The 26,099-nt window shown below is 43.8% G+C and overlaps 1 protein-coding gene across 1 annotated transcript in view; it reads left to right on the top strand.

Moving 5' to 3' along the window:
- The first annotated feature begins 1,227 nt into the window (after positions 1 to 1,227).
- Positions 1,228 to 26,099, top strand: part of LDLRAP1 (low density lipoprotein receptor adaptor protein 1) — a 223,418-nt gene continuing 198,546 nt past the window's right edge. The window contains exon 1 of the mRNA XM_069223923.1: positions 1,228 to 1,415. Coding sequence (XP_069080024.1) covers positions 1,331 to 1,415 — 85 coding nt within the window. The 5' untranslated portion in view covers positions 1,228 to 1,330. The remainder of the gene's footprint in view (positions 1,416 to 26,099) is intronic.

Here is a 26,099-nt window from a genome sequence, read left to right as displayed (position 1 = left end):
AGCAACACTTTATAGGCTTCGTCCTCTATGGTTATCACGTGACATATCAAGTATTGGGATATGTAGTTTTTTGTTTTCAAAGGTTTTCATTAGCTGCAGTTAAAATAAAGCATGGAAAGAGAAGCAGAATCCTCGCCTCCGTGTCCTTAATAGAATTTAAAAATTCTTAACGCGACTGCTAGAAATTTTCTTATTGTCACTCAGTCCCCTCCTATAATCAGGAGTCATATTTTTGCAACATATTTCACTAACAAATGAGTTGTCAGTGTCTTGACCAGCTGTTCCAGATTTCCCCAGACAGTCCCTGTTTTCAGTGGACTGTCCTGGTGTCCCGACGCTTGTGCTAATTTCAAATAAATGTCCCAGGTTTGGGGAGAAAGGTCAGGTCATCCTGTAAAGGAGAAATGAAAGGTCTGCTTTCCTTTCCACAAGTGCCACTTAAGTCTGAAATCATTTAAGCTAAGTGTATGTGTCTGCCAGTCAGCACAGGTGACTGCTCCCAGCAGAGACACAAAGTGGGGAGGAGTGGGCAGTGGAGTAAGTCCTGTCATTGCTAAAACGCAGTGTGCAAATGTAAAGGGGCTGGTGTATGTGTATCTACACACACTTACAAGATTTACAATTGTAGTGCGCTCACATATTTATACATACAAGTATACACACACATATTTAGAAGGCTACGCAAATAGTGGAACAAGCGTTTAGTCCTACTTTTATGTCTGACTTGTCCTGGTTTTTACTTCTCAAAATCTGGTCACCCTAACAAACAGTGACTAGGAGTAGCTATGCTAGGCCCCCTGCAGGGCAGCTCCAGTCCCGTTGTCTCCCTGAATGTTGTGATCCACATTTTATTATGCGTCTTGCCTGTGTAATTGTCCGAATGCAGCGTTTTATATCAGTAGTGTTTTTTGCTGTCTGTTCGGTACGAAAACATGTGTAGCCCAGCAGTTGTGCAATTCCCTCACATTACGCCCCTCGCCTGCTTCCAGATCCGCGCCTTCCACTGGCTGCGCGTGCTCATCCCGCTTGTGCACTTTGATACCTGCGCAACTATCGTCCTTGGTTTCCGCCTGCCTGCGGAGCTCCTCCACCTGTGCCACTTTACAACGTGTACTGCTCCAGCCCATGGCCTAACTCCGCCCTCCACGCTCACCGTGCGGCGTGGAGGGGCTGGAGGCAGGGCCAGCGGTCATGAGACTAACATATTTACATAAATACCTCCTCCCAAGCACACCGACGCGAAAAGTCCTCGACTCGGGCTAGGAAAGTTTGTGGGAGCTGAATAAGTGCCAGCTCCCTGTGTTGAAGTCTCGCCTGCCGTAAGAAAGGAATGGACGCCTTGAAGTCTGCGGGCAGGGCCATTATTAGAAGCCCCAGCCTGGCCAAGCAGTCCTGGGGAGGCGGCAAGCACAAGAGTAAGTTTTGAAAACGCCTGTGTTTGCCGAGCCATGGGGTTTAATCCCCCCCATTCCTTTATGATTTGCCGCGTTTGCATTCGGAGACGCTGGATAAGCACCCCGTTTCCGAAAAGTAATTTCAACTGTCTACCCTCCTCGCATAGGTATATACTGCATACCCCGCGCGCCAGGGTCTTATGTTTGCATTCTGGTACCCGCAGTTCTGAAAAATACCGGTACCAAATTAGAAGGAAAATCATGACGAAACAGATCTATAATATAGAAAACGGGCTTGGACGACCTGCTCACGCCTGCTTGCTTGAGGATGCCACCGCTCTTATTGTCCTATTATTGTTTCAATGTATTTTGTCATTTTACCACCTGAAGTTCGAGCTCCAGAAGGTCTTTCTGATTCAAGAGCATGCTTGAAATCTCATGACAGTAAATCCAACTATGTGCCATATTAAACTCTTTACTACTTGACGCCGTACTTTGTGATACACACACTATCAGGCGCTGATATTTATTAACATTATTCTGCCCCCCGTGATTACACTTCCATTCCATTATTTTCAGTTGCAAAATGTTCTTTTCTTGTTACTCCAAAGGCTCCCTCTATAAAATGTTCTGTTCTATATAGCAAGTCAGAGTGTTGTACCACCTAGCGGGCCATACTTCAACCACCAAACTGTGCATTTTGGGACATGTATTTTGTCGTTGCACGTTTAATCCTTAGCCGACAAGTCTCAGCAGGCAATGTCTTGTTTAAAACATGCTGGCAGGTGTCCCGTACGAACATTGGCCACGTGGCTGCCCTTTTCATTTTGCGAGATGCTTTTAAATCGAATGATCTTTCCTAAACTGCTACAATGTTGTGTGCGCTAGTAAAAATCTTACCTAAAACTAAAGCAAATGCTTAACATTTCCTAACCATAACAGACGTGTTTAATGTTGCTTAAATGTCAGTCATGTGACATCTTGAGGCATCCTTAGTGTGTTTTTTTTTATTTTATCAACAATGCTTTCTGGTACTTTCAATGGTTACTGTATGTAGAGTGGTGTTTCATTAAAAAGCGAAAACTTGCATCTTCAAATATATAGGCCCAGTCCACCTTTTCACACGTGTGGGGTTATGAAGTGGGTGGCCTGTTTCTGTGTTTGGGGTCTGATTATGCTTACCACACCCTCTCCTCTGTTATTAAATGTTTTCACTTCATACACGGCCAGGCAGAGCTTTCTTGAAAATCGCCGCCCACAGGGGTTTTTTTTGGCAGCCCTTGAACTCCGCAGGAAACGGCGTATCAGCAAAAGGGCGGAGCAGAAAAATACAGAGCCAGAGTTTAGTTGTTACTAGCTGTCGGAACCACGCTTCAGCAACCGCGCAGGTGAAGAAAGCGGCGCCTTCTGCACCGACGTTTCTTATGAGCTACTTAGTCGACACTTCTTGTAAAGTGCTACCAAGTATATGTTCAGAGTCGAACTGTGACGGGGCAGCTCACAATATTTATTATTTCTTTTCTATGTAGACTCCCATTTTAGGAGTTCTACTTGCAGAAACGAGGATATCGTATTGTTGTTTATGGGTGCGGTGGTCCTTGAAATTTGCAAAGTGCTGTTGACTAAATTGTCAACGTTGCTGGTTGACCAGATCTAATAAACCAGCAATCGGAACGCCTCACAAAGCTAGAAGTAAGAACACAACTTCACGTCTACCCAGTGGCACGGATTGATTTCAAAGACGGTGCATCATTTTATTATTTACTATGTTTTGTAATTATTATTATTTTATTTTTTAATTTGGTATCTTTATTTTTGTGTATTTTATTGTGTGATTGTTTGACTATTATATGTACTTTTTAGATGTTGGTAACCAGTTTTTCTAGTATTCCTGCAAAATAATTTTCAGTTCTATTAAGGACACAGAGGTGAGACTTAGGCATGACTTTTCTTGTCATTTTACCTCGCAATCACACTACAAACTCCACAAAATACATTCATGGAACTGCCGCTTTCTTGCTCTGAGTACCATGAAGAATGTTGTGTTTAATCTGCTATTACTATATTTGACCTTAAACCGATTCAATCAAAACCTATGTCAACATATATACTAAAATAAACTTCCTGATAACTTCAGTTGGGTGGGAAATGATCTCTAAAATGTAATCTTCTATTTAATCCAGTTTCTGCTCTGTTATCAAATAAACAGAGCAAGTAGGATAATCCTTGCCTACATATCCTAAATTGAGTTGAAACCTTTTAGGGTTAGTGAGCAACAATGTCTGGATCCTATGCTTTTGATTATACAAGTTCACAGCTGATCAATAACCACAGAAAATAGGTCAGACACTGGCTTAAAATTTAGCTCATTGAATGTAGAATCTGAAGACCAGTCTGCCATATGCATAATGGTCTTCAAGCTCTGCTCACCGGTTCAGACGCTTATGGTGCCTCTCACTGAATGAGCTACAAAAATTGATGCACCAATTCTTGCCTCTGTTAGAATCCACCTGCCCAATGTGGGGCATGGGACAAACCCATAAAATCGTATAATATAGATCAAGAGCAGACCAGAAGAGGATTTACAATCACCCGTGGCACTTCTGTAGCTACAGACCGTTAACTGTACAAAGTTTTGGATCGCCTAGAAAGGCCTTGCAGTAACTGACACTAAAGGCTGTTCTTCCAGAGGGTGATTTGCTATTGGTAGATGGCCAGCTGAACAAGGAATTTTATGTTCTGTATGAGACCATCTGCTACCAACCAACTTAGAAAGTTCACTACAAACGTGGTATTTTGCTGAAAGTGTGAGCCAGGCCAAATGCCACACCAGCATGACTTTCTGCTTCATGTGGAATAGTCTTCGATTAGTGGTCAGTCCACACTTTCTTGATGAAGCCAGGAACTTGTACTGAAAGTATAGACATTTGCCAGAGTCTCTGGAAAGTTTCCTTGCTTCTAACAGCAGGTTGTAGTGAACTGTGGGATGTGGATGTCCCACAAGATTGAGGAGAATAGTTCAAAATAATGGAAGAATTATTGGATGCTGAAAAACAACTCTAGGAGGACTGGAAACAGTGTGTTTTCCAAAGAGGTGTGATCAGCACTTGATCAACCCTATCTTTCCTGATTTGAAGACATACCCCTTTCTGTGAAATCAAAGGCTCAAATTAATCCTCTCCCAAAGGACACCTTAACCAAAGGCTAACGATTTCAGCCTCTAACTGTAAAACAAAGGCAGGTGAAAAATGAGTCCAGATGCAAAGAGGTCGACTTCATACAGACCCCACACCTTCATGATCCGTGTGAATCATCATGAGTGAAAGTTCTACTAGCTAGTGTCCCTAAAGTGGTGCAAATTCGAATCTGCTACGTCACCCTCCATTCTCAGAAGGTGAATTACTGGGACAGATAAGCTGTGGGCAAAGCAGTAATAATTATTTGGCAATCTCTGCCAACCTACAATGTTCTTCCACTATGCCCCCACCAGGTGGTTGATATGTCAGTTTTGAGGATGATACAGCGTGATGGGGGAGAGAAGGAATATATTGTGAAAATAAGAGTTGGAGACAATGTGTAGGCCCAGTTCTTCTTGAGACCACTTGCTACTCATTGGTTCTTTTCTCCATCCCATACAGCTGGAATCTGATTACCGTTTAAGGAAACTGATAAATAGTGACTAATTGTAATTGAGACACAACTGCTGCTTTTGGAGATTTTTCAACAGGGGAACTTAATCTGATATGAGACTTGTTCGCAAGCGGGACATTTTCAAGTGCTGGAGGGCTCAGCAGTACAATGTGCCTGGAAAGACTGCTTGTGTGGCTACTGCTAATAAGGTCATTAATTGGGCAGTCTGCTAGGTGGCCACCTTGTCTTTCAACAGGACTTTGCAGATCTCCTTCTTGATCTCAACTAAAAGGGGCATCAGAGCTGGCCAGAAGTGGAATCGAAGCTGTCAACATCAGTTATACAGACAGTTGAAGAGGATCCTGTGCCACAATCAGGGTATCGCCATAAGTAAACTATTAGACAAAGTCCACAGTCTCAGAAGAACTCATCACTGGTTTCATCAATTTGGTGAAGTATGAAGGTGCAGAGGTTAGCATCACAAGGGCATTACCAAAAACTCTAAGGTATTGTCTCGCTGCTTAAACTGGAGAAACCAACGAGGAGGAAAGATTGGGACTGTCAGATACATGTCCTTGAGATTGCGTTGAAATGTCTGTAAATGATCCAAGAGTTTAAATCCTAGAAGGTGACCACCAGACAGAAGCCCCTGCCGCCTTTTTGTTTAAAAAATAAAGAAACCAATTACTAACAAAGCCTTTGATGGGGGGCAAACACCTACCACATTTCCGTAGGAGAAAGGGAATCTCTAGATCTAGAACAGCTTGCTTCTGGCGAGACTCTAAATCTTCCGTGGTGACAGGATTGGTGTAGATTTGCTTACAAATATAAAAGCAATCCTAAACTGCCTGGCACACGCGCTCCGCGTGATTAGGACCAACTGTGTATGAAAAGCTTCCAACCATGTTGTGGAAAGTAATCTCGCAGCTCACCTGAAACTGAGTTGTTGGAAGATCTACCACAGACAAGAGATTATACTATAATGGCTCCTGAAACCTCTTGCCGTTGAGGGAAAGAAAGTGTCCTCTGTGGGATTTGTTCCATGATTTCCTCTGCCATAGCGGCCTTAGATGGATAGGTAAATAATTGAGTGACCTCTTCTAATGCCAGCCTGAGTGAGAATGTGAGATAGCTACACCTTCACTGTAGCTTGTGTTCTATCAAGTGAGATACTGTATTTACAAATCTCACTCCTTTGTTTATAAAAGATTCTCCCCCCACCCCCCACCTTGCTAATTTCCCAGCTTGGATTTGTCATAAGTTTGTAGAGTCTGGGGTCAACTTGCAACAGGATGGGCAAGCAATTCTCTGAAGAAATAGCTCAAATTTGAATTTAGCTGGGTAGACTAGAGTCCTTTATACTTTAACCAAGAATACTAGTAACCGGACCTTAACAGGAGGTCCAACAGCTTATATTTGTATGCTTGCCCAGGCCGAACAATACCCTTTTTAGGGTCCTTAATACTGATTTCTAGGAAAGTAATCAGTTTAGGGTCAGTGTCTGGGCAAAGTGTCTCTGTAAGGATGGGCAGTTCCAAAGTTCCCCAAAGATTATTCTCGGTGTTCTTTGCCACATCCACAGGTTGATTTATATGACCAGATCACACTGTCTGCACAGTAGAGTTTACTTCTGAGAACCCTCTAAGCTTTTTAGATCAGCCAAGCAAGCCCATATGCTTATATGACAGATTTATCTGGCTAGAATGGAAGGCTGCTCATTTATGCATCTGGCCACTGTACATTGGGATGCCCTTCCCCTGAGTTCGTAGCTCACTCTGAGCCTTCTGCAACTTAGAAAACTCATTAACTTGGCTTTTCCAGTGTTAATTGTTGATAGCTTCTATCTTAAGCCCTTGGGTCCTCATCTGGTAATCTTTTTGTTGCCTCTCACTCTGTCCTGACTTGTCCACTCAAGGATTTCCTTTCTGGGATGTGGTTAGTGTGCTACAAACCATAGCGTAACTTGCGTTATTTACCACTGGCAACAAGAGTTTGTATACTGGAAGAAGAGCACCTTTTGTCGACTTAAAAGGCTCTTCTCGTGTCCACTAAAGCGCCCAATCCGGTTTTCCTATAGGAAAAATCACCTCCTTTGTCAATTGAAGGGGCAAGGTAATGTAAGAGCTAACCAGGAGGGGGCGTGCACCCAGCTTGAAAGGAGCTCCCTCAGCAGTCCAGGAAGGAGCTCATCAAGAAGGATGTCTCTCTCAAGGTCCTCATACATGCCAACAGTTGAGTACATCAAAGTGACAGGTTTTGAAGAAAAGAAAAAAGTAGGGAGTTTTGTTTTCCCTATTGCCTTCTATTGAAGCTGATGTAATTTTACGCCGGTGACTGCTAAAATAGACATTTTTGGCTTTAAAAAAATCAGGGGTCTCCCACCTGAATCTGGTCTGTTGGCATGTATGAGAGGCTGAGGATCACCAATGCCTCAAAGCAAGTAGCAGAGATAAATAGTAGGTGCCACAGAGAAGAACAAGTTGGGACAAGGTAAGTTGCGGGTTGCTCCATGGCCAATCACCCAAGGGAAGAAAATGGCATCTGCATTGAGTGTCTGAGAAAGGTGTGACGCACGTCTGCTCAGAGCAAAGCCAGAAACCAGCATATCATGATAATTTTCTGTTTAAATTACTGCTCTTGTTTGTATGGCAACCCACCCAGACACTCGAGGGATTCCTTTCCAACTAGTCAAAATGAGTGTTCACTTTTTTAAACCTCATTGTTCTCATGTTTCGGCTTATCGTTCTTCCATACGTTGGCTACCCTTTACTAGATATTGTAAATTTCGGTTTCTATGTTCTGTCTATAAACCTTTCTACTCTTTAGCCTTTCTGTTCTTTAAACTGTGATGTGTTCTTCGATCCTTGTATGCTGCATGTATATTCTTGCCTCTATGCATCTACCTACTGTATCAGTGGGTCCCTCTTGTTTTCTTTGCTTTAATTTACCAGCACCCACATTGTGAATTACACTCCTGTTGTCTTTAGGATCTGATGCATCAATTCATCTTAAACTTTTAAAGAGCAAGGTTTTGTCACCTTGTAATTAAGGTTGAACCCAAGCTATTAGTTGATACAAATGTGTATGGTACACAATTAAGCTGTGTGAAGCTTTTCAGTAAATGAAGATTCTAGATGTTTTACTGGCATCTTGCAGCCACACCCTGTTAATAGTGCTTTGATACAATTTCATCATAGTAAAAGCATATGTGACATTACATTAAAAAGTAGATCACTGTCTCATTGATGCAGAACCTCCCATTTCCCAACACCATTCATGCACCCAGCTACAGTGGTAATGTGTCCCGTGGATATGGTAGGTCTTGTATCTGTGTCCACTTTGTCATCTCTGTGGGTCTTCTTTATGCAGGTTTCCCCACTTATCTCCCACTTTTGTTCTTGATCCATTCGTCTACTGTAGGGGGACTTGCATGTATCTATTTAATAAATAGCTGCAGCAGTGTCGGTTGTCCTGCCCTTTTTCTAATTTTTACATTGCTTTGTAAACGTGGCAGTGCTCAATAGCCATGTAGCTGGACTCTGGCATTGTCCTACCTGTTTATGGTCGCTTTGGGGGTATTTCTGAAGTTCTAGGCACAACCATGTTGTGTTTGTGGCAGTAGCTCCTGTGTTTACATTTGGGGAACTCTACTATTTTATAGTGTTTAGCTGGGGTCTCGTGTGCAGACACTTCCATTTGTCAATGGCTTGTTCCATTCCTTTTCTGTAATCTCTCTTCCACATTTTCCATTCCACATCCGTTTCACTTGGAGCATCTGCTAGGAGGTGCTAAGTAGATTCTAGTGCCCCTGCTCATTTTAAGCATAGTCGTGACTTTTGGTTGTCATCAGTGGTTGCTACCATACCTTTTGTCATTACCCCTTAAAGATCAAGGATCAGACACAGCCTGCTGGATGTTGGCCTTTCCTGGTACCAAGTCCCCAAGTGTTTTCCAAAGGCCAGGTGTACCTTCACTTGTTAACCTTTTTATTCTTCCCCCCCCCCCTCCCCCCAACACACCTTTGCTTCGGGAAGTGCTGAAGCCAAAGCTCTCTAGCAAGAGACTATTCCCTCTATAGGCTATTCTGTTAGCATATTTACTGAGCCACACCACTCAGTGATGGTTTTCCTCTTGAACTGAACCAGTTCAGGTGGTTGCCTCATTCCTTCGTGATAGTGTATTTAGCATACTCTCGCAGCTTTCTGCCATCTCTGACCAGCCAGGCTTTATTTTGTAGTGATGAATTACTAAGTTCTCTAACCTTCACTGATACCCATCCCTTTGGATGGGTAGCTTGTTGTCAGTCTTGTATTATTATTATTATTATTATTATTATTATTATTATTATTATTATTATTATTATTATTTTTTATTTTATTTTGTGGCAGACTGGTTGGCCAGTAAGCTTTATAACTTGCAGAGAACTACTTGTCGTCTTGAAGTTAGCCTTGCTATGAGCTCTCATGTTCTTGCAGTCCTATAGTGCCATGTATGCTTGAAGGTAAACGTGGTGTGGTGGCTGCCCAGCTGGTGTCAAGAATGTACTTTCTCTGTGCCTGCAGCAGATGTAATGTAGGCTGTGAATTACTCCTGGACCCATTCCTCACTGGTATTGTGTGATAGGTTACGGTAAAGGTTGAGTGTGGGGCTTAGATGTACCATTACTTGCAAATACAAGAACTTCTCTGCCAGCAGAGTAGGCAGCATGCACATACATCCTATGGAGGTTTCCTGTGTTGAAAGCAGTGGAGGTGGTCTTGGCTGCCAAACCCTGAGGACTTCATTTTTATTTGACTGCTTGCTTCTCCTGGCACAGGAGATGCATGGTTGAGAGTCTCTTGTCGCAACTTAAAACAGTGTATTTGTTAACTTATATGCTGACACAGGAATGTTCCCTGCGTTATGTACATCTGTAGGCCTTGAAAACTTAAAAATGTTACTAGATCTGGAGGTCTGTTGACAAATCTTGACCTTCCAATACGTGAGTTCAGCATGTCTGCTGTGCAAAAAAAATTTGTTTTTAATCGGATACTCTTTTTGCTCTTTATATAACACAAATCTAGCCACATATGATACAGGTGATCAGACTTGCCTCTTAGTTCATTAACCACATAGTCGTTAGAGTGGGGACAAATGTTTTTAAATCCTCTTTAAAAGCTATCACTTTTAATAAATACATGCATAAAGTGGTAGCACACTTATTTGCAATTAGCGTAGTTTTCAGTGGAAAGGGCCACAACATTTCTCATTGACGTGGTTTTACTGATACAACTATATTGTGTATGTTTGAAAAACGAGTTTCTGCAAATATTCATTTGCATATCACCAAGTAAAGTGTTCTAGTTTGTTTTGCTCCTATTAAATCTTTGCATTCTGAATTACTAAAAGGTTCTATAGTAATTCCCACTATATTTTGAAATACTTGTACTACTCCTTTACAAGTTGTTTAAATGTTGAATTTTAGAAAGTCATACTGACATATTAAGGATACCCTAACAAACAATTAGTAAAAAAAAAGACAAACTGACATTCGCCGTCTGCCCTTCAGCTGACCGCAAATGTATCAAGATCAAAAAAAGACACCTTCACATCTTTTTCTTATTCACTCTGAGACAACATAACACCTGTTCCTTCCAACTTAAGTTAACTTGCAAGAATAGGTGCTAAAAATAGCACGACCTGATAAAAGCAAAGGAAGTGGGCAAGTAGATTTTGAGGCCTGAACCACATTTACTTGTAATCCATTTTGTTGTTTTTTGTCACACTGCACACTATTTCTGTGCCTGTTGCTCAAAGCCCCTGCTGTTGACAGTGATCATTTCTGCATCTTGTTCCCAACTCAGACTGGTGCAAACTCGTAGTGAGAGGATTACGGTCACTGGTTTCATGCATGGGTCATAGCAGCATACCGTGCTAAGTGAATTATAGTAACAATACTTTTTACCTGAGATATGCATACTGTTAAACCTAGGATGTTTGGCATGGTTTTCCCCTGCCTTTGTTGCCTTTGCCTGCTGTATGTTGACTGTGTGCTGGATTTTTTTTTTTTCTGATCTTGGTACTCTGGGCACTTTACCGCTGCTGATCAGTACGCAAGTGCTCCCTGTGTAAATTGTGATTGATTGGCCTATTTGATTTACTAATAAGTCTCTATTAAAGTGCACCATGCATGCCCATGGCCAGTAAATCAAAAGTTCCATGTGGGCCTGCAGTGCTGACTGTGGCACCCACTTGAGTAGCCATGTAAACATGTCTCAGACCTGCCATTGCAGTGTGGGCAGTTTCAAACTGCCATGTCAACCTTGCAAGTACACCTACTTGACAGGCCCAACATTCCTGCTTAGTACATGTAAGGCACCCCCAAGGTAGCACCAATTGCAGGGTGCCATGTATTTAAAAGGTAGGACGTGTATTGATGTGAAATACTACCAAATTTGTTTTTTGTTTTTTGCCTATTTGCAAGGCCTATCCCTCCAATAAGGTTAATCTTTGGGTTGCCTTCAAACATCTTTTTAGTGTAATGTCCCATCTGGAGCAGATAAAGACTTGGAGTTTGGGGTCTTTAAACTTGCAATTTAAAAAAATATATAAAACTTTTCGTGAGGTGGTTTTTAAATTGTGTTTGAAAATGTCACTTTTAGAAAATAGGCATTTTCTTGCTAAACCATTCTCATTCTGTGCCTCTGCCTAGCTGTGGAATACATGTCTGGGTCAGACTGATTGGGGGGCGGGGGTGGCAAGGGGGCTGGTGCTGAAGTCACTCTAGACAGTCGCACAAAGGGATCTGAGGTATGCCCTGCATATCCTGATGTTTCTTACTGGGCTATAGTGGTGGGAGGAGCTGACACTTGCACCTGAATAGCGCTGTACCTGTACTTGCACAAAATGGTCTTCAACCCCCTAGTGTGTTCTGGGACAGAGCAGGAAAGGCAGTCATGCGACCTACAAAGCGGAATAACTGAGAGGAGGAGAATAGTCCCTTTGCTGTGTGTGTGTGTGCTTTTCTGGGTTGGCCTGCAGTTGCTGCTTCTACTTTGGGGAGGACAAAGACTGGACTTTGCTGTGTATCCTGCTTGTGAAGGTTCTCCAAGGGCTTGGACTGAGCGTGCCTCTTAAGTGTCGAAGGAGGGGACATCAAAGACTTCGGCTGCCAGCCCCTGGGTTCTCTTGCTGAGGACCTTGATGTGCCAAGAGGTGCCCACTCCGGTTCCTGGGCCCTTGAGAGTGAAGTTGTTCATAAAACAAGGACAAGGTGCACTATCTCCAGAACCGGTGCTGCTGCCTGACTCCATGCTGCTGTCTGTACCTGAAGCCGTTGACCCTGCTGAAATGTGACTACACGCCTGCTGCTGCAGCACCTCCAAAGTCCCACAACATCATGAGTGCTGTGTCACCGATGTATGTCCGTGACACCCAACTCTGCTGTGGTCCTATGGTGTGACTGCGAGCCCAAGAGGTCATCCCATTGTGTCTTGACCCGCTGGACTTGTTTCTCCCACCCCACCTCCTTTGCCAGATTGTAAAGGACAGATGCCCCTGTTCCTCCATAAGGAACCAACACCTCTCCTCCTGTGAAGCAGTACAGAACCATTGTCGCTCCAGTGATGCCTTCCCTCCCAGACTCTGTGCCACGTCTCTGACTCTGCTTGGTTCCTAAGGCACTGTACTGGGAGGCAATGAAACTCTGTGACCAGCGCTGCACTCCCTCACAAGTGGCGTCTGACTGTTGGGAATGACTCCATCAACACCATGATAGCACCAGTTGGAATTATTTTTTCTAAGTGCTTTATTGGGATTTCATCTTTTAAAATTCCTCTTTTCCTGTGTATGTTGGATGTTTGTGGTTTTGGTCTCCTCAATTAAATATTGGGTATTTTTTTAAACTGTTGTGGTGTCCATTTCTAGTGTTGTCATTGTGTTACTGTGTGTGGGTATAAATACTTACGACATTGCCTCAAAGTCTGACTGCTCATGCCAAGCTACCAAGGGGGTGAGCAGGGGTTCTTTTAGGAGTGTGACTTCCTTACCCTGACTAGAGTGAGGTCCCTACTTGGGCAGGGTGGAAACTGACTGCCAATTACAGACCTCATTTCTAACACGTAGGCCATGTCAACTGAAAAGTGTCTGCTGCTTGCGGTCCAGCTAGGATCCTGAACACCGAGATCTTGTGTATTGTTCATATCCATGTGTGCTAGGATTGATAATGTGGCATGGATAACCGATAGTCCTACAGGTTCCATTTTCGACGCACATAGTAAAGAAAAAGGATACAGCCTTTCTGTAGACATGGAGGGGCCTTCCTTATACATCTGGTTGCAAATGCCTCTGGCTGCAGTTGCTGTTGGTTAGTTGCCGGGAGGTGCAGTGACTCCTGCAGTATGTGTGATGGAAAGTGATCCTTTGAAGGATCACTGATTCTTGTCTCTTCCTGATTTGAAGAGCGGTTGTAAATAGTTGTGTGCTGCCTGGTCACACTGTTTTTCTGTGGTGGGCAGTCCACCTGGAGACTGTCTGCAAGGCTGTTCTGAATAGCAGAACAAAGACCAGGTATGGAATGTGGCCTGGCCAGGACACATGAAGGGAGAACCAACCCAAACTGCTTCCAAGGAAGCAGACCCAGAATCCACATTCTCAGTCTGCAAAATATGCATAAATATGGGACTCCAGGACCCATTGTTGTGGATCTCTCTGCTGTAGAGAGGGTCCTCCAGAAAGTACTTGGGAGCCCAGGGTTGGTATCAAACTGAGTAATCTCCCTGTGTTCAGATTGCCTGGAGTCTGATCTGAGAAATTATTGAACTATCCTGGGTGTCAAGACATCCTGGCCTTGTGCAAGGCAAGGAAGCACCAACCCTGCAGGAGCAGCTGTTCGCGGAAGGGACTGCTGTAATTAAGCCTGACATAGGGTTTGTCTGAAAGCCTTGCTAAGCAAGGGTGCCGAAGGATTTGTGGTACTGATGTACATGGCAGTGTGATTTTACTCACTTATCCCTGTCGTAACTACCGTGGAACCTGGAGCGGTGTACCCAGACAGTAGGCCCACCTGGAGCCGGGGTGAACACCTGCTGGTGGTCTATGCTCTCCAATTGGACTGTGTGACTGAAGTACTGCTCAGCTGTGCCGTTGGGCCAGGACCAGTCTGAAAGAGTGACAACTGGTTCCCCTTGCGTCTCTTGTGAAGAATTGTGGTTGTTGTGTTGCAGCACTGTGTGACTGAAGGTTATGCCTTGGGTTTATTTTTTTTTTTATTTTTTTTACTGCTCAAGTACTGATAAGTGTGCCAGAATGGGCCTTGCCGTGGGTCAAGTACCCACCTGAGGGTTGTAGTTAGTGATGACCCACAGCCAACAACCCAGAAGCGGGCCACTGATGGAAGCCTCTGCTCTTGCTGTGACCCTCTGAATTGGGGGAGTGGGGGGCTGACTTCTAAGCCTAAGTATACCCACACTAACCTCTTTGAGAAGCCTGTGACTGCCCACCCACTACCACTGAGAATCAAATCCAAAAAGGGTATTACTTAGCTCAGATTTCAGATCCATCGTCAGACCTACCCAGGACAGCAATGGCAAGTGGCCTAGTACCCTCTGCCTGCCCTGTGGCTTCCTGAACACTGACCGACTGTGCTTTACAAGTTGCAGTGTATGCAGAAAGTGACTCTGCAATAGGTGGTTGAGCACCTTGAATTAATTTTCCCGGCTCACCTTGGGTGGGGGAGGTGTAAATACAGCCTTAAACTGGCAGTGTGGGCTTCACCCGCACACCTTCAAATAGGATTGACTGGCACTGGATACAAATGATGACCTTAGTGGTTTGGGAAGAAGTGATAGTAAGTGGGTAGCATATTGTGAGCGACCACAACTCAAGATGGCTTAGGATATTTTGGCCAGACTATTAACTAGATTTTGGTAGGGTGGTGCAGTGACACACCCAAAGGCACGTCCAGTACTGATGCACTGAATCTGATGGTTGAGGGTGATTAAGTAAGACCTTCAGAGAACCCGGGCCCCAACTCCAGTTTCAGGCCAAGTTGTCTGCCAGCTTTTTTCAGCCCTCTTGGAGATGTCATCTTAAAAGTTAGGAAAGGGCTGTTGGGAAAGCATCCTGCATGTTATTCAAATGTGTTCCCATGTCCAGAGTGCCTGACTGCATGCATAATTGCTATATATATATTTTTTTTTTTGCCATGTTGTCATGGTAATCAAGTGTTTGACAATGTCAATGACTGACACCATAAACCATAGATATCATTTTATGACGCCACATTAGTTTGGTGAATTGCACCAGATCACTAAGCATATATTTATGCTTTCATTAGAGGTAGTCGAACTAGGCGTAGCACCAGGGAGTCCACCTTGGTCCTGAAGAGGAGCCTAGGGGTAAGGCTCTGAAACATCCAGACTAGGAAGTCTAGTACATTACATCCCCACCCCCTCTTCCACAGCACCCTTTTTAATTTCTACCACCCCTCCCCCAAAAGACCCCATCACTCCTATTGCTCCCAATTGCCTATTGATTCACGTTGACAAGACTATATTGGTGCTCCCACATATCCTGTAGGTCGTAGCACGTCCCGCTCTGTAGTGGAATGGGAAGAAACCCAAATGATGAATCGTGCCACGTAGGGGGTAACCCTGGTGGGTGAGGGTTTTTCTAACCTGAAGATCCTTTTTCCTATCCATCCTTTGTTAGTTCTTTTAGCTGGGGCTCTTTTGTTGTGTTCTGCTGAGCACCACCATTGGGTTGGGGCAGGGGGTTGGACTGCAGTTTTGGTTGATAGATGAAAACGTTTATTGGGCAAGCTTATGTTTATTTTTATTTAACTTTTAAAAATTTTTTTTTTATTTATTTATTATCCATGGGTACTCTCAAATATTTTTCCAGGCCCAAAATGTTTGGTCTGTGATGGCCTCGAGGGAGGTGGTAAGCTGAGGGGGACAGGGGAATTGGAGGTAAGGTAGGTGTAGGTGAAGCAAAAACATTTATTTATATTTCTAGTGCCTGAAATGAACATTGTGAAACAGCAAACATGGAATTAATCCCAGCTTCCCCACTTTTCCTAATGTTGTAATCCTAGGCGATTGTTTAATTTCACCTTTCCTTTTTATTCGTTAGGACATTAGTCCTCAAAATATTTAATTTCTTGGTGTGCACTATACAAAAACTGCTCTTGTGCTTGATTTTAATAAACTATAATGTTCATCTGTAATAGGAACCTAGGCCAGCCAAAAAGTACACATAACAACTCACTTGTCTCTTTAATTGACAATTAGCATTGCCAGGGCAGGGGGAAGTATTAATGTTTCTAAATTCATGTTAGAAAATGATCACTTTTAAATAAATACTTCTCAGTGCCATGATAACTTGTACTAATGTGAAGAGGTTCTGCATGTTAACTAAATACACGTTTTTAAGAGGCTGTGGTAGCTGTACACTTTTGCTGCAAGATAACTTTAGAAACACTTTCATTTTTAAAGGCAAGTACAGGACTCCCTAGTTACTTCCTTTAACACCATTTAAGCTTGAAATAAATAATTGCCCATCTATCTAATGTTTTTTGTTGGTGCTGAGGCGAGAAAACAGCTGGCCAGTGCTCCTGTTGCCCAGAGACCCACATGTAAAGGTCACAGGGGCTGCTTGCCGCTGCGGGCTTCCTTGAATATCCATACTCTTATCTATCCCTGATTTCTGATTCATGGAGGCTTATGATGGGCAGGTGCAGAAACATAACCCTTCATTGTGGGTTTTCCATTCTCCCTTAGTGCCACCTGCTTCAATAATCGTCGCTCTTTACAGAGGTTCTCTGGAGAGCAGTCTAAGACAATCGCTGCAAACCATTTCTGAAGCTGGAGGCTGTGGCTCCACATTCCTTGCCTAAATGTTCAGTTAAAAATTAGGATCAACACATTTTACTTTCAAGAGCAAGACTACTGGTGTGTGACAAAGGCTGCTGTCTACCTGAAATTTCATGTGAGGGGGTTCACCTGAACTATGCACTTTCTGCAGGGGCAACTGAGTCTGTTTGAGTTCCTAGAAGTCTTCCTGTTGACGGAAGGAACAAGATTGCCTGTCCCTGCAGGGGGAAGAGTCTGTCCAGAAGAAAATGCTCTGCCTTGCTCTTGGGGCTGTGGGATAGGAAAAGTGCCACCTGAGAGCGAATTAGGAGCAGATTTGTCTTGAACCAGGTTCCCGGTGGGAATCTCTTTAAGCAACTGCTTGCTTTGGCTCTTGCGTGTTGACATCATACCAGTCTGGGCAGCATCTACCAAAGTAACTGGTAGACACTGGGGCCCTAGACCTGCTTCATAGTTGACCAGATATGCAGCTTCCCAGGCCTTTAGGAGAGCACCACAAACTATTGTTTACTCACTGTGCCACCAGTGGTAAGAGTTGAATGTAAGTGAACTTCGTGTGCATTGTTTTAGTGGGGAGCTTATGAGAATGCCCCTCTGCTTGATGGGCTACTGGGGGTGGGGAGGTTGGAACAGTCCTCTAGAGGGCACCTTGTGTATGTAAGGGGATGACTAGCAAAAGGGGATTAGGCAGATCTAGTGCCATTAGAGAGCAGGGCCCATTAGTTCATTCACATGTCCCAAGTTGAGTTTTGTAATATTTAGTATTCTGTGATTTGATTAAAAAAAAAAAAAAAAAAGCCTAATTTTCCCTAAAAGACAAACTGGGATGGACCTTTAAGTTGAGTTCTGAGCTTAGGCACCCTTCACTAGCTCTGGGGAAAGCTTCTCACCCTTGATACCCTGAGAGCCTAGTACTAAAGGTTTTGTGCTTTGCCTAGTTTGTAGCGCTTCAGTAGGACTGGCACAGGACACCAGTGGCAAATGACCTCAACCCCCATGGTTTGGGCCCAGTAGCCTCTGTCTGCCTTAAGGCCCACTACAAGGGCCTCACCAGTGCGTCCTGAGGAGAGATGGGATCTGACATCAAGAATGCATACCACAAAGTAAGGCCAGATTCCACTAAAAAACTATATTATATGTGATTCACCCAGATAGCTCAATTAAGACATTGGTGTGCATATGCTTGATGTCAGTGGGAGTTATTCTGTATTTTGAATCAACTTGTGTAGTATGTACATCCAATCCTGGGCATAGGAAACATCTTACAATGGAGAAGGCACCTCTCAAAAACCAAGGAATGTGTACCTACTTGAATGCAACTACATTCAGTGAGTATACTCTAAACCCCCCCCCCCCCCCCCCCCCCACCCCCAGCAAATCTGTTTCACCTTAACATAGTAATGATCTAATGACAGAACTTGCCTTTTTGTTAATTGGGCCTAATTACTTTAATTGATTGAAAGTATTATGGATTTTTGGTATGTACTGCAGAACATGCATGTTGGTGTTTCAATCTGAAGAAATTGAATACATTTATGGGTTGTCTAGAGGAGAGAATACACTGCATACCATCCATTCTCCCAGGAGTGTTATATAAGATGAGATTCAACATTAGGCACTTTAAATTATTCACAAACAGTAGAATATTTACTGTGTTGGTACATACAGCCAATGCATTGTATCTCTGGACACGTTTCTTTGTTCTCGTCTATCACTTGCAGAGGGATGAGCTGGTTTTGAGATGCTTGAAAAACTGCTGTCTCTCTCTCGGGTTATGTACCATAGCACAATACATCTGGAGTGGTACTTCACCTTAGAGTCTAAAAGCATCATTTGGAGCACCCCCAAACCTACTTGCCACTCTGATGAAGACACATACCCAGAAATGCTTGTCTAGAGATGCATGTACTGTGCACCAACAGGCATCCGTGCAAACTCACTTCTAACTGCACTTGAAAGTGACTGAAAACTAAGAACTGCATCTACCCTAATGCAGCTGGGAGAAACCGTGCTGTAATGCCAACAATATGCTACCTCCCCCTGAGAGTTCTGTTGTGATTAAACATTTTACAAAAGAGCACAAATCATAGGTGAGAGACCGGTTGCGCTACTGTGAACGCTGAATGTATTACTCATAATTTTATGTACTATGAATTTGTATAGCATTTTAACTAATCTAGAAAATAACATGAAACTTTGAAAATATGCCCACATCAGTGGCTGCTATTAAAGTCCGAAGTGTCTTCATTATATGCTTATTAACTCGAGTATCTGCACTTAAAAAAAAAAAACAAATGTAGCAGTGTGCTATACTAATGATTATATGTTACATCTTTGCTTATTAATTGTAGGCCTTAAGTTAGCAAGGTTTGGGCCTAGTCTGCATAGCCTCCTATTAAGCTGCACTGATTAATAAAATCGTGGGAATGTATGTCCAGAGAAATCAATTAATTTATTGTTTACACTGCGTTGACCAAACGTTTAGCAGATTTCTTTAACTTTCTCATGAGAACCGCGTGCTAGAGTGTTGAGTATTAGTATTTGATATTTTAACTTGAGGCATGAGACGGCACTGTTCCCAGGAACTAACAATGGGTTCACAGACTGGAGTACGGAGTGTTACAGAATTGTTACCCGACGAGTCGAACAATTGAAGAGGAGCTAATCATCGAGTGAAAGACAGTTTAGTTATCTATGATTTGAGTTCTAATTGGGTTGACTGTAAACATTCGATTTTTCTGACCAGTGGTAATGTGGGAAGTTCTTTAGGTGATTTTTAACTTGGTCTTACTGCACCGAGAGGAGCGCTCCTTTTCCTACTTTGATTTCCTCCATAGAGGTTAGTTTTTCTCTTCTGTTTGGGAGCTGAGCAGTTCCTGATGACTTTATTCTTAAACATTAACTTTAAAGCTTGATGGCTAAATTGATTTTATGCTGCCCTTAGACTGCTTCTTAAATGGTTCCAATTGCGTAGAGACCCCCATGTCTGAACCATTCCCTTTCACTGTCTCTTCTTCTGAAGAAGACCAGACTGATGTACAGCTGACTAAGAATCGCAGCTTGCCGGTCCATTTGAGGAGAGGTATAGTGAAATGCTATTGTCTTATTGATGTATTTGTTTCTATGTACCAAGTGCTAGTTTGTTAGAGCATAGTTGAATGTTTTCCAAAATAAGTTTTGACAAACTGTTTTGCATGAAGTCCAAACATGCTATTCTAATCTGAAGGTAGAGAGGCAAGACACAGAAAATGATATCCAGTCCTTATTAAAAGAGCGGATAATATTCATTTGCTGAACCTAAATGTATGTCATCTCTAATGTGCATTTATTCCTGTTGATTTGGACTGTTTTGATAGCCAATGCACTAGATAAATTAAGATTCTTTAGAAGATTTGCTCAACTGGTGTTTATGTATTCCATTTGGTTTTGAGACTACTTTACGTGATATTAGCATTGTTAATCTAGGGAAATAAAGATTCTAGCTTTTACTAAATGGTGTGGTTATTCATGACCAATTTGGTCATGGCGTGTGACAGTTGAGTCTGAAGAGTTTTTTTTTTTTTTTTTTTTTTTTTTTTGTTTGTTGATTATGCTGATGTAATTAAAATGAGTTTTGGGATTTATGCTGTAATCACTGTAAGCGTAGTAAATAGGTTAATCGACCTATAACGCATCTCCTTATCAATAATAAAAGAACAAATAAGGACTAATGTGTTAACAGAAATGGTAGCAGAGTAGGATGGTTACGTCTCCTTAAGAGGCCACCATAAAGTTCCCCTTACGAAATAAGTAAAACGGCAGCAGGGTTAGTCTCCTTAAGCGGATACTATAAAGTAGTTTTCTTAATGTGTAGAAGAGTAGCATGGCTTCTCTTTGAGAGGCCATCGTAAGGTACTTTTTGCTCTCTGGAAATGGTAAGAGGGTAAGACAGTCTCCTTAAGAGCCCATCATGAGGTCTGCCTTTCCCAGAAATGGTAAAGGGGTTAATGGTCTGTCTCCCTAAGAAGCTAGTATAAGGTATTTTCCTAAAGAAGTGGTAGAGTTGGATGGTAGTCTACTTAAGAGATCAAGATAAATTTTCTGAAATTGGTAAGAGAATTAGGAAAGTTTAAGATTTTCATATTCGATGGTACAAAGAGAAAATGTTTCCCTAATAATACACTATCTTTCCCAGAACTGTGAGGCTTGCCAATGCTTGTTTTGAGGATATGCTTTGCATTTTGGTGACAGTGTGAATGAAATAGGTTTGCGCTTGCACAGCTTAAGCAAATCACAGGTGGATCACGGCTAAAACTGAACTCTGACAAAACAGAGGTCCTCATCCTTGGGCGCAGCCGTCCGCCTGGGACAACTCATGGTGGCAGTCCACGCTGGGTCCCCCACCGACAGCACACAAAACCTCGGCTTCACCCTCGACTCCTCACTCTCCATGTCAAAGCAGGTCAGCGCCGTCTCCTCCTGCTACAACACCCTCCGCATGCTTCGCAGAATTTACAAATGGATCCCAACAGAAACCATAAAAACAGTAACCCAGGACCTCGTCCGCAGTAGATTCTACTACGGCAACGCCCTCTACACTGGTATCTCATCCAAACTCCTCCAGCGCATCCAAAACACCTCCGCCTGACTCATCCTCCACATCCCTCGCCGCTGCCACATCATAAGAGACCTTCACTGGCTCCCCGTCAGCAAGAGGATCACCTTCAAGCTCCTCACCCACGCACACAAGGCACTCCACAACACCAGACCATCATACTTGAACAACAGACTCAGCTTCTACACCCCCACCCGGCATCTCTGCTCCACAAACCTCGCCCTCGCCTCCGTTCCCCCCCGCATCTGACACAAATCTTCCGGCGGCAGATCATTCTCGTACCTGGCCGCCAAGACCTGGAATACCCTCCCACCTGATCTACGACAGACCCAGGACCTTCTTTCCTTCAGAAAACTACTCAAGACTTGGCTCTTCGAGCAGTAGCAGCTCCCCCCACGCTCCTTGAAACCCCCACGGGTATGTAGCATGCTTTACAAATTGATTGAATGGTGAGGTTGTAGGGTTTGTGTACTCCAAATTAAATTGTTGGAGTTTGTGTACTCCTGAAGTGAGAGTAGGGAAGTTGTTGAACTTCACATGTGCTGTGGTTCTTTGCCTAAAAATTGCACACATGATTGTTGGTATATGGACCTTGCGTGGTCGAAGACTCCGTAGCATTGAATGAATAAGTGTATGAGTTACTTGGTTTATGTTGTAATTTTTCTGTTTAATAGGCCAATTTGGTGTGGGTGAGAAACTCTAGTGTGTGTTGAAGTGAGTGATAAGATTCCTCAAGTCTGTCGAACCTATGTGCAACAGGAAGATCCAATGATCGGTTGACAATGAAATGTGCAGGGCGAATTTTGCTTGCAAGTCAGGGAAACCAAAATGGGAGTACCTGGTAGAGTGAAATTCCACAGTGGAAAAATCATCTGTAGTAAGCAGACAAATTTGTGTATTGTGTTTTTTTTACTTGGTGCTTGCAATATTTTGCATTGGTTTTTGCATGGATCTGAGTTGAGGAGGGCAAGCTGAAGGGCTTGATCAGGTGCTGTACGTGTGAGTGTGATGTCAGTGGACGGGAACAGATTGGTGGACAACTGTGAAGCGTAACTGGTTGAATAGGCGGGTGAAAGTGACTTTGGGATTGAAAGTAGTGTAAATGATAGTGTGTTTTATTTATTTATTTATTTTTTATTTTTCTTCTCTCAAAGCTTTAGAGTGCCTTAAAGGGAGAAGTTTTATTCCAACTAGAATAGAAGCTACACTGCCAGAAAGTGCACCCGCCTGTATTGTATTTGAAGAACATGGTGCTGCTCCATGTCTTTGGCTGAAACAATGGTGCAAAGAGACGGAGCGAGATGGGAGCTTAGCATTCCCTGCCCATTGAACTTTCAACTTGAGTATTTTGGAGAATTTGAGGAGAGTTCTGTATGATTTTAAAACCTCCTCCGGGACCAGCAGAGTTCAAGGCTTTAGCCGTATGGGAACTAATAGCCAGACAACAGCCATTGAAGTTTTGAGTGAAGAATGAGGAAAGCTGAGAAGACTTTAGCAGAGGCTAGATGGGATAGTGACCAAACATTTTGAAAGACTTTACAGGGAATTAAGTTGTTTCCTGCAATTACCCAAGAGAGCTGGAATGAGGTTAAAAAGAGTACTACGAAAAGCAATTCCTATCTTTCAGATGACAGAGCAGAGATCAAGTCTAGAAAGTCTTTGACTTGTGAAGGAGAATCTGAAGATGATGATGATTTTCATTTTACAGTTGCTGAGAAATTATCCCCCCACGATATGCAGCACATGAGAGAGGCTCAAGTACCAGTGTAAATCCCACAGCTCTGACACCATCCGAGTCCAGCCAGATACAGGTTAGTCATGGCGAACCGAATCCTTCTGCAATTAAAAGGCCTTTGCCGCAGATGGACATACCGAGAATTTACCCAGATGTGCCAATTATAGATACTGCAACAAACTTGGTAGTGCTGACAGGGCAGCTTTACCAGAAGCCAGCTTTGATCCAGATAGTCCACACTGAATAGGATGTCTACAATACAAACACAGATGAACCTGTGATACACCCTGTTAGAACTGGGGTCTCTAGTTATCAGTCGGTTTGCACCCTTTCCAGGTAGGGACCCTCACTCTAGTCAGGATAAGGGAGATACCCGCTCAGATAACCCCTGCTCACCCCCTTGGTAGATTCGGCTTATCTCAGAAGCAATGTGTAAAGCATTTGCACATAACCCACAGTAATCAGTGAAAACACTACAAAAGGACACCACACCAGTTTTAGAAAAATAGCCAATATTTCTCTATATAAAACAAGACCAAATACGATAAAAATCCAACTTAGTAAGACTAATATTAATTCTGAAAGATTTACTCAAAACTACAGCTCCTTTAAGTTGATAGCCACAGGTGGAGCTATCACAACATCGTGATCAACAAAACCAATAGTTGAGGCCGGCCGCGGCATTGCGGGCCAGCTATGGTGTTGGGAAGACCTGCAAACAGTACCTTGGATTTGCAGGGCGTCTTGATCCTCAAGGTGAGCTCTGGAGAGAGGCGTTGCGGTGATTGTTCCGGAGTCGGTGCAGGAGTCGTCGGGCCCTTGAGGTCACACACGTTGCAGATCGAACTCCAGGCTGAAATCCGGTGCGCTGGCATCTCTGCTGCGGTGCGAAGCTGCACGATGCAACGTGCGGTGGTCACGGTGCAGGCAGCGGCTCAGCGTCGGTGAGACCAGGACTGTGGTGTGGTGCAGTGTCCACAGGTCAGGGTTCAGACAGCGGCATGTTAGTTGCTGAAGTGCTGTCGATCGGCCCAAGCCAGCGGTGCGGGATGGGACCATGCTTCGTGACCCGGTGCAGGCAGGATGCTTGGTGACGACACAGGAGTTGATGGTGCTGGTGTCGGTGGACCGGGGCTGCGGGATGGGACGGTGCTTTGTGTACTTCATGAGTGGGGTCCACAGGCCATGCTGTAGGCAGCGACGCCAGTGTCGCAGGAGCGGCATCGTTGGGGATGCCCAGGCTGCGGTGTGAGCAGGTGATGCTGGGTGCGGGGCCCACAGGTCGCGGTGTGAACAGGGGCTTGGTGAAGGCGTCTGTCTGTGAGACCAGGGTCGCAGGGCAATGCGACTCCATGCAGTGTTTGTTCCTCTCGAACAGCACAAAACACACAGTTCCCAGTGCTGCAGGTCAAGGAAACTGAAGTCTTTGGTGTCCCTGAGACTTCCAATAGGAGGCAAGTTCTACTCCCAAGCCCTTGGAGAATTTTCTCAAGCAGGACACACAGCAAAGTTCACCCTTTGCTCTCTTTTCAGGCAGAAGCAGCCACTGCAGGCCAGTCTAGCAAAGCAACACAGCAAAGGGACCGTACTCCTCCTTCAGCTCTTCTCATGGGCCGAGGCTCCTCTTGGTTCCAGAAAGATTTCAAAAGTCTGGGGTTTTGGGTAGTCTTATTATACCCAGTTCTGCCTTTAACAACTTCAAAGTCTCAAGTGTTTGCAAGATTGTTCCTGGCCTGGCCAGGCCCCAGACGCACACCATGGGGTCGGAGACTGCATTGTGTGAGGGCAGGCACAGGCCTTTCAGGTGTGAATGACCACTCCTCCCTCCTCTCTAGCTCAGATGGTTCATCAGGATATGTAGGCTACACCCCGCCCGCTTTTGTGTCAGTCTAGAGAGGTGCAAAACAGCCCAACTGTCCCAGACAGACAGTCCCCCAAACAGGCAGAGTCACAGAATGGTATAAGCAAGAAAATGCCTACTTTCTAAAAGTGGTATTTATAAACCAACTTCACTAAAAGATGTATTTTTAAATTGTGAGTTCAGAGACCCTAAACTCACATTTTTATTTGCTCTCAAAGGGAATCTGCGCTTTAAGGATATTTAAAGGCAGTCCCCATGTTAACCTATGAGAGAAGTCTTGCTACCCAGTGAAAACAGAATTTGGCAGTATTTCACTGTTATGACATATACTAGTGTGTTTTATATGTCCTACCTTAATCATACACTGCACCCTTCCCCTGGGGCCTAACTTAGCGGGTGCCTTACATGTGGTAAAAGGGAAGGTTGAGGCCTGGCAAGTGCGTACACTTGCCAAGTCGAATTGGCAGTTTAAAACTGCAGACACACTGCAATGGCAGGTGGGAGTCATGTTTACAGGGCTACTAATGTGGGTTGCACAACCAGTGCTGCAGGCCCACTAGTAGCATTTGATTCACAGGCCCTGGGCACCTCTAGGGCACGTTACTAGATACTTATTAGTAAATCAAATATGCCAATTATGGATAAACCAATACACAGTACAATTTATATGGGGAGCACTTGCACTTTAGCACTGATTAGCAGTGGTAAAGTGCGCAGAGACCATAAACCAGCAAAAACAGAGTCCAGAACCAGGAGGTCAGAAGGCAAAAGACAGGTGAGACAACAAAAAAAAGTTGCCAGGTGTAACCCCCCCCCCCCCCGTAGCAGGATCACAGGTGGAAAAGTCTACATTGAGTCAGAATACAGGAGTAATGTACCAGAGAGATTCAAATGTCAGATCCAGTCCAGATGCAATGTCCATGCCGGTTACCATAGGTCCAGTCATAACATTTTTGCCCAGAGAAATAACTGGAACAACGAGCAGAAAACCCTGAATCGGAGCGTGGAAAGGTTCAATGAAAAAGCAAGAATA

This window comes from Pleurodeles waltl, chromosome 3_1 (assembly GCF_031143425.1).
Source record: "Pleurodeles waltl isolate 20211129_DDA chromosome 3_1, aPleWal1.hap1.20221129, whole genome shotgun sequence".
In the NCBI taxonomy this organism is placed as follows: Eukaryota; Metazoa; Chordata; class Amphibia; order Caudata; family Salamandridae; genus Pleurodeles; species Pleurodeles waltl.
This window is presented reverse-complemented; position numbering and strand designations above follow the sequence as displayed.